This window comes from Bufo gargarizans, chromosome 5, assembly GCF_014858855.1.
Source record: "Bufo gargarizans isolate SCDJY-AF-19 chromosome 5, ASM1485885v1, whole genome shotgun sequence".
NCBI lineage: Eukaryota > Metazoa > Chordata > Amphibia > Anura > Bufonidae > Bufo > Bufo gargarizans.
In genome coordinates this window covers 217,028,776-217,047,628 of record NC_058084.1, presented here as the reverse complement: position 1 = coordinate 217,047,628, position 18,853 = coordinate 217,028,776, and the positions used below count along the sequence as shown (strand labels likewise).

Sequence of the window (18,853 nt, the reverse complement as noted above, 5' to 3'; positions counted from 1 at the left end):
CCTGTTATGGTAACTGATATGAGCCCCGCTCTAATCGGAAGGCAGATTGCAAGTAATTACTACAGAACAGAAACTGATAAAAATTTCTAATAAAAAAGATTTTTCTAGTAATGACTAAATAAATAAATTATATATATATATATATAAATATAAAGTATAAAAATCTACCGGCAGCACCACCTATAGAAAAATTGGGTGCAGAGTCCAAGGATGGCAACTGGAGCTTACCCACAATAGACAATGGAAAAAATTGGACAGCACTCCAGACGGTATCTTCGGTAAAGCAGATAAAGTTTAATCACCCATGTGGTGGCAGCAAAAAAGCAACGTTTCGGCTCTACATGAGCCTTTCTCAAGCAATGACAAAAAATGTAAAGCCAGCATATATCAGTGAGTCAATTAAATCAATTGTGTAACCATATAATTGATACTTAATAAACATCAATGTACAAAAATATAAATACCATTACAAAATAGTCATCATAATGATCATTATTAAAGTGACAAGTGCATACAGTGTATAAAGTGCATGATAGGGTTGACAGTCCTATGTTATAATCTAAAATCCATAAACACTATCAACTGTTCATAGTTCGTCCATGATTACTCATAAAACATTGATTGTGCACATATGTGATGGGGTATGATAATGAGAAAATACCTGAGAGAGTGATAGAGCCCACATATACTATCGCGCTGTTCAGCGCGTCTCCCTGATGCAAGTGCGCATGTCCCGGTCGCATATCAAACGTCAGAGCACGTCCGAGCGGCACCACGTTTGTTAGAGATGTCGCTCCTAAGTGACGTCACAGGCACATAGCGATGCCTTCTGCCAGGTCATATGTGGCGTCACTGGAGTGAGGAAGCGCATGTGCAGTTCCAACTTTGATGCCTATAGCCACCATAGTATTCAAGGGAATGCAGCCAGTCTATATTCTTTACTGCATTGATTACTATGCGCATACTAAGTTCCATAATCGATCACAGTGGATGTATTCCACTTAACACAGCCAAGTAGGAAGGTCCCCACTTTTCCAAGATGGGAAACCAACCTCTTTGTGTGCCCATGATGCTGGCAGCACGCTAATACCATCAGCACCATCGGTCGCATACTTGCTGCAACTCGTGACCTAGAGGGTTCTCCTCAATCATAAATCAGAACAAGAAAATCAATATTTGGGCAATCAAAATTCCATCTGCCTGTTCAAGATTAATCCTTTTGATATGCTATCGGGACAATGACACCAATACACAAGAAAAATAAAAGGTTTGAAAATCCAAACAAATACTTGGTAGGCTCCTCATCCACCTCCCAGGTGCAACATTTTTACTTCAAATCTTCCCCCGGAATTCCAGTGTATCTGAAATGATATGTAATATTAGTGATACAAGTGACACCCAAAATACATAAAAATCTTGTTTTACACGTTTCTATAATATTTTTGTTCTTATTTTTTTATTTTTTATAAAGTTTACATTTTTTATATAACATTTTTTGTCAGTATACATGTCCTCTGCAGGAGAAAATATTTGAATACATCAGAGGCAACACATCAAAGGGCACCCTACTCTCCTCAGACTCCTCCTCCATACCTATAGTCAATATTCAGGCCATTGGGTTGTAGACTATTTAAAGTCCGAATCCAAAATGACTCTCTCTTTTTGAGCAATATGATACGATCCCCACCCCTGCGAGGCATTGGTATCTGATCAATGATCCAACATCGCAGGTCCTTTTCATTGTGTTTTTTGAGTGAAAAATGTCTTGGCACAGGAAGATCAGTACGACCCTTCCTGATGGTGAATCTATGGTTGTTGAGTCTTGTTTTTAAATCAGTGGAGGTTTCCCCTACGTACAATGTCTGGCAGGGGCAGGAGAGCACATATACCACAAAAGTAGAGTCGCAAGAGAGATGGAATTTAATAGGGTATACAATGCCTGTACTGGGATGTGTGAAGACCCTAGATCTACATATAAATCGACAATTGACACAATGCAGGCACGGGAAACAACCAGTGCCTGATGGTGCCAATGTAGTTTGTCTGATGGTCAAAAAAACTCGCAATGTAAAAACACGGACTCAATACTCCAAAGTGAAGAAATAGCTGTTATTAACCTATCTTCAAAAATTTTAACCCCTGCACAGTCAACTGTTTTGTCTAAAGGTCTATCGTTCTGCCCCAATACACAGGTAAATTGGCTAGATTTGGAATCAGATCTGAATAATTTTTTTCGTTCTTTAAAACTTAAGGTTTGGTTCCATGGAACCAGTGGGGAGCAGATGAGGAAAGAGAGTGAATTCTCATGTCACATGTTTAATTTATTTAACCAGAGTTCTTTCACTCCAATACTCAATGAACCTGCAATTGATGCCTATGCCTCCGCTGTCAAATCTGAGATTGAAATACTGAGGTCGCTTCCGCGGTCTGAGAACTTCAGATTCCCGAATCTCACTGCAGCAGAGGCATACGCATTAACTGAATTGAAAAGGGATAAAGAGCTAACAATAAAACCCGCCGACAAAGGCGGCGCGGTTGTAGTAATGGATACGGCCAAATATATTCAAGAAATTTTAAGGCAATTAGGTGACACCAAGGTATACAGTATGGTTTCTCATGATCCTAAATTTCAGATTGTACGTTTAATTGAGCAATGTGTCTCTGATGCCTTGACTGCAGGTATTATTGATCAAAAATTGTCCGAATATTTGATTGTCCCTCATCCGATCACTCCGGTAATCTATGTATTGCCCAAGGTCCACAAAACATTGGTGGACCCACCGGGGCGTCCCATTGTTTCGGGGACCGATTCAGTATTTGGCCACGTTGCAATCTTTTTGGATAAGGTGCTTCGTGATTTTTCTACAGGAGGACAATCATATATCAGGGACACCTCTGACTTTCTGCTCAAGTTAAGAGAGACCAATTTGACAGAAACAGATTGTATCACTTTGGTGTCTTTCGACGTAGTATCCCTTTATACTTCTATCGAGCATCATAAGGGCATCACTGCAGTACGGAGCATGCTCGAGATGTCTTCATTGACACCTGAAGCTAGCTCATTCATTATTAGTCTCCTCACCATTGTCCTTGAATATAATTACTTTCTTTTTCAGGACACTTACTATGTCCAAAAACGAGGCGTGGCAATGGGGTCCAACGTGGCCCCCACGTATGCCAACATTTATATGCGCCGATTTGAGGAGGATGTCGTCTATGGCTCCCACCACGCCCAATACATCAAGGGGTGGTGGAGATACATAGACGACATCTTCCTCATTTGGACTGGAACTGTACAACAGCTGCATGATTTCCATCTGTATCTAAATAGCATAGATGATGAACTACAATTTACCGTTACCTATTCTGATGTCTCTGTCCAATTTTTGGACACTAATGTTATTGTAACAAATGGCTTTTTGAGTACGCAGCTTTATACAAAACCCACGGACAGAAACATGACATTACGGTACGAGAGTTGTCACCCACGTAGTATGGTGAAGCATTTGCCATACTCGCAGTTTTTGAGGGCAAAAAGAATAGTTACGGACAGGATTTCTTTAGACAAGACCATTGAGGAGATGACTGTTAAATTTAAACAACGGGGATATCCTAGTAAACTACTGGAGATACAGAAGGATAGAGTATTAGCTCTTGACAGAGATTCCCTGTTGCAGACCAGTGGTAAAAATAGGAAGGTAGATCAGAGGGTCACATTTGTATCCACTTATTCTGAACATAGTAATGACATTAATAAAATATTGAAACGACATTGGTCGGTATTAAGTGGTTGCAAAAAAGCTGTGCCCGAATTCAAGGTACCGCCTTTATGTGCATATCGGAGATGTAAAAACATCAGAGACCAATTAGTGAGGGCAGATGTTGGACCCAAAAATGTCATCAGACAAACTACATTGGCACCATCAGGCACTGGTTGTTTCCCGTGCCTGCATTGTGTCAATTGTCGATTTATATGTAGATCTAGGGTCTTCACACATCCCAGTACAGGCATTGTATACCCTATTAAATTCCATCTCTCTTGCGACTCTACTTTTGTGGTATATGTGCTCTCCTGCCCCTGCCAGACATTGTACGTAGGGGAAACCTCCACTGATTTAAAAACAAGACTCAACAACCATAGATTCACCATCAGGAAGGGTCGTACTGATCTTCCTGTGCCAAGACATTTTTCACTCAAAAAACACAATGAAAAGGACCTGCGATGTTGGATCATTGATCAGATACCAATGCCTCGCAGGGGTGGGGATCGTATCATATTGCTCAAAAAGAGAGAGTCATTTTGGATTCGGACTTTAACTAGTCTACAACCCAATGGCCTGAATATTGACTATAGGTATGGAGGAGGAGTCTGAGGAGAGTAGGGTGCCCTTTGATGTGTTGCCTCTGATGTATTCAAATATTTTCTCCTGCAGAGGACATGTATACTGACAAAAAATGTTATATAAAAAATGTAAACTTTATAAAAAATAAAAAATAAGAACAAAAATATTATAGAAACGTGTAAAACAAGATTTTTATGTATTTTGGGTGTCACTTGTATCACTAATATTACATATCATTTCAGATACACTGGAATTCCGGGGGAAGATTTGAAGTAAAAATGTTGCACCTGGGAGGTGGATGAGGAGCCTACCAAGTATTTGTTTGGATTTTCAAACCTTTTATTTTTCTTGTGTATTGGTGTCATTGTCCCGATAGCATATCAAAAGGATTAATCTTGAACAGGCAGATGGAATTTTGATTGCCCAAATATTGATTTTCTTGTTCTGATTTATGATTGAGGAGAACCCTCTAGGTCACGAGTTGCAGCAAGTATGCGACCGATGGTGCTGATGGTATTAGCGTGCTGCCAGCATCATGGGCACACAAAGAGGTTGGTTTCCCATCTTGGAAAAGTGGGGACCTTCCTACTTGGCTGTGTTAAGTGGAATACATCCACTGTGATCGATTATGGAACTTAGTATGCGCATAGTAATCAATGCAGTAAAGAATATAGACTGGCTGCATTCCCTTGAATACTATGGTGGCTATAGGCATCAAAGTTGGAACTGCACATGCGCTTCCTCACTCCAGTGACGCCACATATGACCTGGCAGAAGGCATCGCTATGTGCCTGTGACGTCACTTAGGAGCGACATCTCTAACAAACGTGGTGCCGCTCGGACGTGCTCTGACGTTTGATATGCGACCGGGACATGCGCACTTGCATCAGGGAGACGCGCTGAACAGCGCGATAGTATATGTGGGCTCTATCACTCTCTCAGGTATTTTCTCATTATCATACCCCATCACATATGTGCACAATCAATGTTTTATGAGTAATCATGGACGAACTATGAACAGTTGATAGTGTTTATGGATTTTAGATTATAACATAGGACTGTCAACCCTATCATGCACTTTATACACTGTATGCACTTGTCACTTTAATAATGATCATTATGATGACTATTTTGTAATGGTATTTATATTTTTGTACATTGATGTTTATTAAGTATCAATTATATGGTTACACAATTGATTTAATTGACTCACTGATATATGCTGGCTTTACATTTTTTGTCATTGCTTGAGAAAGGCTCATGTAGAGCCGAAACGTTGCTTTTTTGCTGCCACCACATGGGTGATTAAACTTTATCTGCTTTACCGAAGATACCGTCTGGAGTGCTGTCCAATTTTTTCCATTATATATATATATATATATACAGTTGGACTTGGAAAAGTTTGGGCAACCTTGCTAATCGTCATGATTTTCCTGTATAAATCGTTGGTTGTTCCAATAAAAAATGTCAGTTAAATATATCATATAGGAGACACACACAGTGATATTTGAGAAGTGAAATGAAGTTTATTGGATTTACAGAAAGTGTGCTATAATTGTTTAAACAAAATTAGGCAGGTGCATAAATTTGGGCACCACAAAAAAGAAATGAAATCAATATTTAGTAGATCCTCCTTTTGCAGAAATTACAGCCTCTAAACGCTTCCTGTAGGTTCCAATGAGAGTCTGGATTCTGGTTGAAGGTATTTTGGACCATTCCTCTTTACAAAACATCTTTAGTTCATTTAGGTTTGATGGCTTCCGAGCATGGACAGCTCTCTTTAAGTCACACCACAGATTTTCAATTATATTCAGGTCTGGGGACTGAGATGGCCATTCCAGAACATTGTACTTGTTCCTCTGCATAAATGCCTTAGTGGATTTTGAGAAGTGTTTAGGGTCGTTGTCTTGTTGAAAGATCCAGCCCCGGCGCAGCTTCAGCTTTGTCACTGATTCCTGGACATTCGTCTCCAGAATCTGCTGATACTGAGTGGAATCCATGCGTCCCTCAACTTTGACAAGATTCCCAGTCCCTGCCCTGGCCACACAGCCCCACAGCATGATGGAACCACCACCATATTTTACTGTAGGTAGCAGGTGTTTTTCTTGGAATGCTGTGTTCTTTTTCCTCCATGCATAACGCCCCTTGTTATGGCCAAATAACTAAATTTTAGTTTCATCAGTCCACAGCACCTTATTCCAAAATGAAGCTGGCTTGTCCGAATGTGCTTTAGCCCACCTCAAGCGGCACTTTTTGTGCTGTGGGCGGAGAAAAGGCTTCCTCTGCATCACTCTCGCATACAGCATCTCCTTGTGTAAAGTGCGCCGAATTGTTGAACGATGCACAGTGACTCCGTCTGCAGCAAGATGATGTTGTAGGTCTTTGGTGCTGGTCTGTGGGTTGACTCTGACTGTTCTCACCATTCGTCGCTTCTGTCTATCCAAGATTTTTCTTGGTCTGCCACTTCGAGCCTTAATTTGAACTGAGCCTGTGGTCTTCCATTTCCTCAATATGTTCCTAACTGTGGAAACAGACAGCTGAAATCTCTGAGACAGCTTTCTGTATCCTTCCCCTAAACCATGAGGGTGAACAATCTTTGTCTTCAGGTTATTTGAGAGTTGTTTTGAGACCCCCATGTTGCTACTCTTCAGAGAAAATTAAAAGATGAGTGAAACTTACAATTGACCCCCTTAAATACTCTTTCTCATAATTGGATTCACCTGTGTATGTAGGTCAGGGGTCACCAAGCTTACCAAGCCAATTTGAGTTTCAATATATAGTTCTAAAGGTTTTGGAATCAATAAAATGTCAACAGTGCCCACATTTATGCACCTGTCTAATTTTGTTTAAACAGTTATAGGACACTTTCTGTAAATCCAATAAACTTCATTTCACTTCTCAAATATCGCTTTGTGTGTCTCCTGTATGATATATTTAACTGACATTTTTTATCGTAACATCCAACGATTTATACAGGAAAATCATGACGATTAACAAGGTTGCCCAGTTGCATCCCACTGTATATATATATATATATATATATATATAATTTTTTATTTTATTTTTTCTAGCCCAAAATAAGTAAAATACGGTGATAAACAAAAATTGCCCCCAAATGTGTTCATATCCTTTAAGGTGGTGAAGAGTAGTGTTTATCGAGCACCAAAGTGCTTGGGTAATCGGGTCGAACATCTCAAGCACAATGGAAGTTAATGGGAGAACCCGAGCATTAAACCAGGCACACCCTGCTATCAAGTGGGGAGGGTGCCTGGTTCATAGTAAAAGGTCAGAAATTGATAGAAACACCACTGAAATGGTTCAGGAACAGGATGGGAGGATGCATCTTGGACTCCCAGGTCGCTGCTGGGAACGATGTTGTCCGAGTATTACGCCACTTTTACAGACAATAATATGCACAAAAAAAGACTAAGTGAAAGGGCTGCCAAAAATTACAAGGAACTGGCACTCCAATACACCCTTTATTACACATAAAGGAGGGCATCATACAGCCTTGATAAAATTATAATTGATGGCCTTTTTTCCTCCTTGTGACACTGGGCTGCACATCAGGATGAGGGTGCTGGCGGGGTGTCATGAAACTGTCCCAGGCTTTGGAGAGTGTTGCCCTGCCTCTTTTGTAACTGCTGTGTGTTCCCCTTGTCTCCACTTCTCGGTTGCCCAAGGAACTACGGACTCAGCCACCAGCGTTGCCAGATGGAAATTTTTGGAGCAATTTTTCAACAAGGACCTTCTGTTATTGTACTGATTTGCTCGTCCTCTCCACTAGAGTAATGAGAGATGAGAAGTTCTCTTTGTAGCAGGGGTTGAGAAGGGTGAACAACCAGTAATCCGTGTTGTCTAAAATGCGTATAATGCACAGGTCGCTAGAAAGGCAGCCTAACATGAAGTCAGCCATGTGTGCCAGAGTATCAACAGACTTCTCTGTCGTCATCTCAGGAGGATGACTCTCAATTTTCTCATCCTCTTCTTCCTCTTCTGCCCACCCACGCAAAACAGATGGAATTAAACTTCCATGGGTACTACCCTCTGTAGTGGAGGCAGCCGTCTCCTGTACCTCCTCCTCCTCTTCATCGTCCAATTCACGCTAATAAGATGAACTGAGGGTGGTCTGGCTATCACCCAGTGTAATGTCTTCCCCCATTTCCACCTCTTCCACATGCAAAGCATTGTCCTTAATTGTGAGCAGTGAGCGTTTGAGTAGACACAGTAGTGGGATGGTTATGCTGATAATAGTGTTATCGGCGCTCACCATCTGTGTTGATTCCTCAATGTTTCTTAAAACCTCACAGAGGCCAGACATCCATGCCCACTCCTCGCTTGTGAATAGTGGAAGCTGACTGGAAAGGCGAAGACCATGTTGCAGCTGGTATTCCACTACTGCCCTCTGTTGTTCACAAAGCATGGCCAACATGTGGAATGTGGAGTTCCAGCGCGTGCTCATGTCGCACAACAGCCGGTGAGCTGGCAATTTCCAGCACTGCTACAGCATTGACAGACCGGCTGAAGTTGTCGATGACTTGTGAAAATGTTCACACAAGCGGCGCACCTTCACTAGTAGCTCAGGCAAATTGGGGTAGGTTTTGAGAAACCGCTAAACCACAAGGTTGAACACGTGGGCTAGGCATGGGATGTGTCTGAGCTTGTCAAGCTCCAAAGCTGCCACCAAGTTATGGCCATTATCAGACACAACCATGCCTGGTTGTAGGTTAAGTGGCGAGAGCCACAGCTCAGTCTGGTATCTTATCCCCTGTCACAACTCTGTGGCGGTGTGTTGTTTGTCCTCTAAGCATATCAGCTTCAACAGGGCCTGTTGCCACTTCACCACTGCAGTTCTACACTGTTTCCTGCTACCGACTGATGGCTAATTGGTGCTGCACAAGGATAATTCGGAGGTGGAAGTGGTGGAGGAGGAGAAGTGGGGGTTGGAGCCACTAACGTAGGTGCTGGCGGAAAACCTGATTGACGTAGGGCCCGCAATCCATGGAGTCGTTAGCACCTGTTCCATTCCAGGGTACGACTCGCTCCCAGCCTGCACAATGTATACCCAGTGTGCCGTCAGGGAAATGTAGCGTCCCTCGACGAATGCACTTGTCCGTGTGTCCGTGGTTAAGTGGACCTTCCCAGTAACTGCTTTAGTCAGGGCAAGTGTGATGTTACGGGACACATGTTGGTGTAAGGCAGGCACGGCACACTTTGAAAAATAGTGGTGGCTGGGGACTGCGTAACGTGGGACGGCAGCCGACATCAGGCTGCAGAAGGCCTCAGTGTCCACAAGCCTAAATGGCAACATTTCCAGGGCCATTAATTTGGAAAGCTGCACATTTAGTGCTATGGACTGTCGGTGGGTGGCTGGGTATTTTCGCTTGCGTTCAAAGGGCTGGAGTAAGGATATTTGGATGCTGCGCTGGGACACGGAAGTGGTTGTGGTCGCTGATGGTGCTTGCGAAGGTCCAGGTGCAGGGCGGAAGGCATCCGGGCCTGCGCATTCGACAGGAGATTGGCCAGCACGTAACACAGGGGAAGAGGAGGCAGCGGTGTGACCCGCAGACACAGATTGTGGACCCAGGCGTTCGTCCCACTTATTACGATGCTTGGATGCCATGTGGCGAATCATGCTGGTGTTGGTGAGATTGCTAGTGTTTACACCCTGGATCATTTTTGTACGGCACAGGTTGCAAACTACTATTCTTTTGTCGTGGGCACTTTCCTCAAAAAAGTATCATACTGCGGAGCACCTACCCCTTGGCAAGGGAGATTTGCGCTAGGGGGTGCTCCATGGAACAGTTGCGAGCCTGTTTGGTGTGTCCCGCCTTCTCCTTTTTGCCACCCCACTGCCTCTTGCAGCCTGTTGTGGTGCTGCAGATCCCTCCCCCTCTGTACTGCTGTCCTCGCTCGGCTTTCCACCTTCCCAGGTTCGGTTAGTGACTTCATCGTTCACCACCTCCTCTTCCACTTCCTCACTCTGCTCATCCTCCTGACTTGTTGACCTAACCATAACCTCAGTAATTGACAACTGTGTCTCATCCTCTTCATCAACCTCTTGAGACAGTAATTGCCATTGACTTATTGGCAACTGTGTCTCATCATAATCCACCTCATTAAACAGTAATTACCGTTCCCCACCATCATCTTCTTGTGACTGTGGATGCTCAAGAGTTTGGGAATCGGGGCACAAGATCCGTTCCTCTTCAAGCGTGCTTGGTGAGAGGGCCAAATCAAGCAATGGCGCTGAAAAGAGGTCCTCGGAATATCCGAGTGTGGGAGTCACTTGTTTGCCCAGACTCTCCATGGTGGGAGGAAGGAGGATCAGGGTGAGGATTGTGTTAAGCAGATTCTTGGCTGTTGAGATTGGATTTGGTGGAACACAGGGTGGTGCTTAACCGACTGGAAGCATTATCTGCTGCAATCCAAAGAACTACCTGGTCGCACTGGTCTGACTTCAAGAGTGCTGTCCTGCGCCGCCCTGCAAACTGGGACATGAAACTAGGTTTTGTGGATTATTGTTTTTCATGTGCTCTGGCAGCAGGCACAGTTTCAACGCACCCAGGGCCACGGCCTCTGCATGCACCATCAGCATCACGGCCACTTCCCCGTCACTTGCTGCTCGCCTTCTTCATACTAAATGTTACATATGCTTGAAAGTATGTCACACATACAGTAGCGTAGGATTTGGTTTTGTATGCACAAATTTAAAAAGGTATTTGGGATGTGGAAACGTCACACAGGTGATATCCCGCAGATAATGTAAATGCTTTCACCAGCGGCTAAATAAACATTACAGGTAATGTCACAGGTATTTGGGATGAAGAAAATTTATACAGGAGAGGTACCAGCGGTAATGTCACTGTCTGCGGAGTGTACGGAAAAAGTACACTGGATGTCACAGACATTTTTTGGATGCGCACACGTTACACTGGAGATGTGGCACTGGTAATGTCACTGTCAGAAGCGGACACCGTCTATTGAAAAAGTACACTGTATGTCAATGATAAATGTTTTCAGCGCACACGTTACACTGGAGATGTGACACTGGTAATGTCACTGTTAGAAGCGGACACCATCTGTTGAAAAAGTACACTGTATGTCACAGATACATTTTTTCAGTGCACACATTACACTGCAGATGTGGCACAGGTAATGTCACTGTCAGAAATGCACACCGTTTATTGAAAAAGTACAGTATATGTCACAGATAAATTTTTTCAGCGCACATGTTACACTGCAGATGCGGCACTGGTAATATCACTGTCAGAAGCGAACACCGTCTATTGAAAAAGTGCACTGTATGTCACAGATACATTTTTTCATTGCACACGTTACACTGAAGATGTGGCACTGGTAATGTCACTGTCCGCAGCAGACACCGTCTACATAAAAAGTACACTGGAGGTCACAGATTTTTTGGGGATAAGTACACCTTACACAGAAGATGTAGTGCAGATAATGTCGTTGTCTGCAGCGGCCTAACTATTGCACGCTATTTAGCGCAGTATATGCGCTAAATACAGATATTGCTGCTGCTATATACAACAATAGTCCTTAAAAAGACTTTTAGGTCTGTAAAGTTTTTGCAATTTAGCGCAGGTTGCGCTAAAAATATATATTGCTGCTGCCACACACAACAGTAGTTCTTAAAAGGACTTTTGGGTCTCTGAAAAGTTTTTCTAATAAAAATATTCCTATATCACTCGCTACACAGTCTGTCCCTTCCTCAGCACAGCTCTCCCTGACTAAGACTGAGCCAAACACGCGTCATCGGGTGCTATATTGCACCCATGATGCATTCCGGCCAGCCTATCACTGTAATGCCAGTAACCAACATGGCTACGGCATTACAGTGAGAGCAGTACTTACCTGCACGTTTATTGGCTGCGTAGCAGACAAGAAACTTGTGGGGAAGAGACTCTACCGAATAGCGCCATGTGTCGAGCATCAAGATGCTCGAGCCAAACTGGTGTTCGGCCAAGCATGCTCGATCAACACTAGTGAAGAGGATTTTTCCCTGGTGTTCGTCCAAGCATGCTCGATCAACACTAGTGAAGAGGATTTTTCCCTAAAATAAGTCAGCAATTTATGGATCATATGCGTATATGGATGCTTGGTGATGTACGCTACCGGTTGCTTTTGCAGTATCAATAGGAGATGTTAATGATTGTTTAGTAGTCTTTCTTCCATCTCCATTCTACCCAAGGGCGTAACTACCATAGCAGCAGACCATATGACTGCTATGGGGCCCACGGCAAGAGGGGGCCCAGTCTTAGTTGGGATTATCTCCTCTTCTACTGGAAGTAAAAACTTGGTCAGGACTCTACCCTCTAAAGGAACAACTTTTAGCAAATGAGGCAGCTGAAAAATGGGCCAAGGGTCATTAAAAAGGGTTTAGGCAGAAACCGTTCTGTCCTGTGTGCCTCAGGCAGCACCAGATGGGGTTAAGAGGGGGGCAGCCGAAGGGCCATGGGCTGAAGGGAATGTGTTAGGTTAAGAAATTGGCATGGGGGCGCTGTTTCAGTTTTCGTCTCAGGCAGCAGAAAGGCTAGGTGCACCCCTGCATGTCTATGTAAGTCTTCATTGTACTGCACAATTGTTCTTGTTTTCCATATCATAGGAAGATCAGGAGTGACAAAGTCAAAATTTCAGTTTAGTTGTAATCTAGTTGGGGGTTGATACTCGGGTCCTTGTGACAGAATTTGAGAATTTGGTGAGAAAGCAAGTATCAATACAATCTAGGAGTCCTGAGCAGTTAGTTGCATATCTTATTGCTGGAGAATGTTTAATGGTTCTGTGGCTCTCTAATAAAAGTGTTTATTTTTCTTTATAGATCAAAAAAACCTTCCGGAGTTTTAACAATTCTTAAACTTGAAGCAAAAGCTCAGGAATTCACATTTAAGTCTTATGGATTTTGGTCATCATCCGTTTGTACAAAACAATATACAGTGGCATGCCTAGAAAGTACACATTCATTATGTTTCTCAGCTTGGAGAAATAAAAAACTGTAAATTGTTTTTAGGAGGCCAAACAATGTAGTCCATTTTTTTTTTTAATTCAGGACTAGAGGGAAACAATTATCTGATAGTAAAAAGGATACATTTTCCAAGTTTTACTTGTTTACAGTAAAGGCAGTCATGCATTCTACTCTAAAGTTGATCAAAATGGACTTTTTCAACCAAAATGACCAGTATCAGATGAAACTTAAAACGTTATCCCATGACTTATGTAAAAAATTAAAATCAGACATTATATAGTACATGATAATCTCTTTCTAACAAAGCTAAAACCAGACCTGTAACTCACATGGATCCAGAGATCTCCATATTCATTGCTCTGCTGGATTTATATCAAGCTGAAAGCTCAAGGGGAGTGTCTTTCTGCTGCAGCTCAGGGGGCGTGTCTCAGCTCTCCCTATCACAGCTCAGGAGGCAGTTGAAGGATGAAACTGAACATGTGCGGCCTTCTCAGTGAGCAGGTCAAAGAAATAAGAGAAAGAACAAACAGCAGGTGGCACTATACAGATACATTTTATTGATTAACTCAGTGACTATGCAAATTTTTTTATTACATACAATTACAAAAGTGTTCAGATCCAGGTGCTGGTTTGAAAACCGTAGAATAGTTTTTGTAGGACTAATGAACAAGCCTTTTAGCTGATGCTACAACTACATCATCTGGGGGAAAAAAGTCAGCCATGGTTGCAATTTTTGCCCATTAGTCACTAATATATACAGAACGTTCCCAGAAATATTGTTCATCCTTTGCCTGGTGTTGGTGGGCATGTATGGCCATTTTGACAATTTTGAAAGACTGTTATAGTTAATGTGGGTTAACATGGGTATGTATGGCTGTGTTTGCATAACAGTTGTTCACTAGAAAATTGTTTGTTCAGTGGTAGCTTAAAGGCTCTATTATATGAATGCTCATTGGCAATCATCTGGCAGTGTAATACTGCTGCCGATCGCCCAATGAATGAGCAAATGCTCGTTCATCGGGAAATTCAGATTTTTAAGCATGCTTAAAAATAAAAGCTTTCTGGTGAAAGATCGTGCTATCTAACCACTAGACAGTACGGGGACGAGTGATAGCTTTGAAATCAGTGGCGTACCGCCAATATAGGCAGGGTACGCCACTGCTATGGGGCTGGCTAGACAGGGGGGCCCGGAGCGCATGGAAGTCTGCACCCCCTGCAACTGTGCTCACTGCAGGCTCAGCTTGGAGCAGAGGCGGTTCGGCTCCCAGCGCCCCCCCCCCCTTCCCGAGTTCTCACGGGCTCTGCGCGCTGTCTAGTACCTAGCCCGTCTGCGCGCTCCCTCGGCCCTGCACAGCTTCACACAATGGGCCAATCAGCAGGAGTGTGCAAAGATCCTGCTGCTGATTGGCCCAGTGTTTCACTGGCAGACAGCAGGCGCGCACCCAGAGTGGATGAAGTTGAGTGACTTGTGCTGCCCGCCTCGCCAGTGTCGCCAGCCAAACAGTCATTCCTCAGCCAGTCCGGACCTGTCACTGCCAGCCCGCCCACACAGTAAGACTGCCCCAGTCACTATCTTTCCAACCCCAACCCGGATCATTAAGTTTCACTGGCGTAATTCGAAATGACTGGGCCCCACAGGAAATTTTTGAATGGGCCTCACAGGAAATTTTTGAATGCCCCCCCCCCCCCCCAGTTGTCTGGCACCTCTGACCGGCAGAGACCCTTGACTTCTTCCATAATACAGTACAATTATTGTCCAATAGACAAGTCATGGAAATATATGTATACTGTAATATGATATTTTAACACTGTCTAGTGGATGACAATTGTACTGTATTAGAGAAGAAGTCAAGGGTCTCTGCCGGTCAGAGGTGTCGGACAACTGTGGGGCCCATTCAAAAATTTTCTGTGGGGTCCAGTCATTTCTAATTACGCCAGTGTCCCTAAGGTTTTTGGTAGGTCATATATACATTTCTTTATTGGCAAATAGGGGTGTGGCAGGGGAGGAACCAGGGCAGGAGGTGGGATGGGCCAGGGTAGTGGGCGGGTTAGGGGTGCCTCATTCAGATTCTTGCTATGGGGCCCAATGATTTCTATTTACGCCCCTGTTTGAAATTCCTTTTTTTTTTCACCTTACATCATGTTTCAAGAAAGAGTTGGGAGACTATAGACTTAGATTGTCATCTGGTCCCATCTTGCATGTTTGGCCTACAATATCCAAATCTGTATGGGGGGCCGAAATAAATAAAAGTAATTGGATTCTTTAAGGTGATAATTCCACTTCTACTAACCTGAAAATGTTTTCTTGTGTTTCACTGTTTAGGATATGCATTGTATGCAGTAATTTTATGAGGTTACTAACCTACAAATCCACCAACAACTAATGACATTTGTTAGTGATTGTAACACTACAGATAATAGAGTAATAGGGATACACATAGAGTATATCACAATAGCTGTGGGACACATGAAATGAGTGGCCCAGCTTTAACTAAGGGCCCTGTTACATGGGTTGACAAAGCAGGCAATGATTGGGAATGAGGAAGTTCATTCCTGATAATTGTCCACTCGTTTAGCTTCAAGTGCATATAGAAATGGTTGCTATTCTATGAGAAATATCAATGATTGTTACTATGATAATTCATCCCTTAAAGTGTAATTGTTAGTCAGCAGCATATTCCTGTTCACACAGGATGATGTGCTGTCGACATTTGTCGATTTCTGTTTTTGCAAATGTTTGTTGGGTGATAAGCAGCACATTTACACTAGCGAGTAATCGGCAACAAGTGTTTATACAAGTGTTCTGTACTACATTCTCCTCCGTAGGGTATGTGCTATGGGCTGTTATACTAAGAACCAGCACTAGTGACAGCTCTATTTTTATTTTTTGCTGTGGTGCCTATTCTTCTAATAGTATGAGAGTATATGGTTATAGAAATATATCCTATACTATTGACTCATTGCTTTCTTTTAATGTTCACCTATAACATATTAAAACATTACTGAATAATTGGAATGATATCTCCAGCAGGTATATTTTTATGATGAAAAAAATTAACAAAAAACATTGCTGTTGAAAAATGATATACCTTTACTCATAGAAGAGAATAGTTTCTATGGGTTGTTGAGCTATAATTTAACATGGACTAAGCCGTGTTGATTTTGTAGTAGGATATATTGAATCAGTAGACAGTTGACATGTATTATGTAACATATTTGAGAAGAATTGTGTAGTATAATACTACTTGAAAGTGTATTACAAAATGTTATTTATATTTCTCCTTAAAGGGAACCTGTCACCTTTCATTTTTTTGCAGAACACATTAAACGTTATCTGCATTTTAAGCAACTTTGTGGTTTACATTGTTTAAAAATGTGTAGGATAATGCTTTATTTTTTGACATAGAAAGGTGTTTTTTCAGTCACTCTACCCAGCAGTCCAACCCAGAGTAGACATCATTCTAATTTGCAGCTGCACTTTGGATTAGTATATGGAACCGTACTAATACAGCACAATTCAATTAAACCCAGAGCACGATTACCACTGATGCCGAATTCTCCAGTCCCTGATGAATTTACAGAGGTATTTTGTCAGAATCACAAATAAAGACTATAAGGTGCTGTACAATGCAAAAATCCCCAATTTTCTATTATATACTGTTTCATAAAAGGGTATGTTCTCATGAAATCTGAAAAGTTTAACATTAGCAGCCATTTTAAACCCATAGCATGCAAATTTATGCTGCAAATTTCACCCTTTGCAATGTTAGCCCTCAGCAAAATCTGCAACAAATCCACATGTGACTCATGTGGGTATTGGCACCAATTCATTATGTATTCCATGGGAGCATACCCTAAATGAGATTCTGACTGCAGCCTCACATAAATTTATAAGTATCTCACATTGAAGACTTTTTTTAATTCAGTAGAAAATAGTCTATTAGTCTATAGGTGGCGCTGGTGGAAGTACACTTGCTATAAGAAAATTGGAACATTTCTATTGTCCTGGCCAAAAGTTTTGAAACGGACCCAAATTTAGGTCTTTGCAGATTTTGCTGCTTCAGTTTTTTATGGTGGCAATTTGCATTTTCTTTAGATTGCTATGAAGAGTAATCGGATGAATTGCAATTAATTGCAAAGTCATTCTTTGCCATGAAAATTAACAAAGTTATAACTTGCATTGAAAAATAAAAAGTTTAAATACATTTCTTAATTTATTCCTTGCCACAAAATAACCTGCTAACACAGTTTCAGTGATCTTCTTATTAGCTCTGGGGAAAGCTAATATCAACCTGTCATAATAATTAAATTAGAAGAACAGACTGGTTACTTTAAAGGGGAAGATGTGCTTGAAATCATTGTCTTCTTCTGTTAACCATGGTTACCTTCAAGGAAACTTGTGCAGTCATCATTGTTTTACATCAAAAGGGCTTCACAGGCAAGGACACTGATGCTTTTAAGATTGTACCTAAGTCAATTATTTATTGGATCATCAAGAACTTAAAGGAAAGGCTCAATTGATGTAAAGAAAGCTACAGGGTGCCCAAGAAAGTCCAAGTGCCAGGACAGTTTCCTAAAGAGGATTTAGCTCCTGGACCGGTTCACCACCTGAAGAATGGCAGAAGGCAGCTGTGAGTGGATCTGCACTCACAGTGAGTGAAGGCTTTTGGAGGATGGCATGGTGTAAAAAAGAGCAGCAAAGAAGCCACTTCTCTCCAAGGAAAACACCAAGGACAGAATGAAATTCTTCAGAAAGTAAAGGAATTGGACTGAGGAGGACCAAAGTAAAGTTATTTTCTCAGACCACACCACCTTCCAACTGCTTGGGACATTTGGAAAAATGACTGTCTGAAGAAGAAAATATGAGTTCTATCATTAGTCCTGTGTCATGCCAACAGTAAGGCATCCTGAGACTATTCATGTGTGGAGTTGCTTCCCATTTAAGGGAGTGGGCTCACTCACAATTTTGCCTAAAAACACATCCTCTAAGAGCAACTTCTCCCAACAATTCAGGAGCAATTTGGGGATGAAAAATGCTTCTATCAGCATGATGGAGCACCATTTCACAAGGCAAAAGTGATAACTGGCTTGGTGAACAAAAGATTACCATTTAGGCCCATGTCCAGGAAACTCCCCAGATCTTAATACCATTGAGAACCTGTGGTCAATCCTCAAGAAGCAGGTGGACAAACAAAAACACTGAAATTTGGATAATCTCCAAGCACTGATTAGGCAATAATGGGTTGCCATCAGTCAGGATTTGGCCCAGAAGCTGATATCCAGCATGCCAGGGCAAATCCCAGAAGTCTTGAAAAAGAAGTGTCAACATGAAAATATTGAGTATTTGCATAAACTTGATGTCTTTGTCAATAAAAGTTAATAGAACTTAAGATATGCCTATAATTTCACTTCAGTGTACCATAGGAACATCTGACAAAAAGATCTAAAACACTGAAGCAGCAAACTTTGCCAAAACAAAATTTGCGTCCGCCTCAAAATTTCTGGCCTCAACTTTATATTAAAACAC

General features: G+C 42.1%; 1 protein-coding gene across 1 annotated transcript in view; it reads left to right on the top strand.

Annotated features, from left to right (window-relative positions):
• Positions 1 to 13,589, top strand: part of ITPRID1 (ITPR interacting domain containing 1) — a 144,560-nt gene extending 130,971 nt beyond the window's left edge. Inside the window, exon 11 of the mRNA XM_044295460.1 lies at positions 13,183 to 13,589. Coding sequence (XP_044151395.1) covers positions 13,183 to 13,218 — 36 coding nt within the window. The 3' untranslated portion in view covers positions 13,219 to 13,589. The remainder of the gene's footprint in view (positions 1 to 13,182) is intronic.
• The last annotated feature ends 5,264 nt before the right edge of the window (positions 13,590 to 18,853 follow it).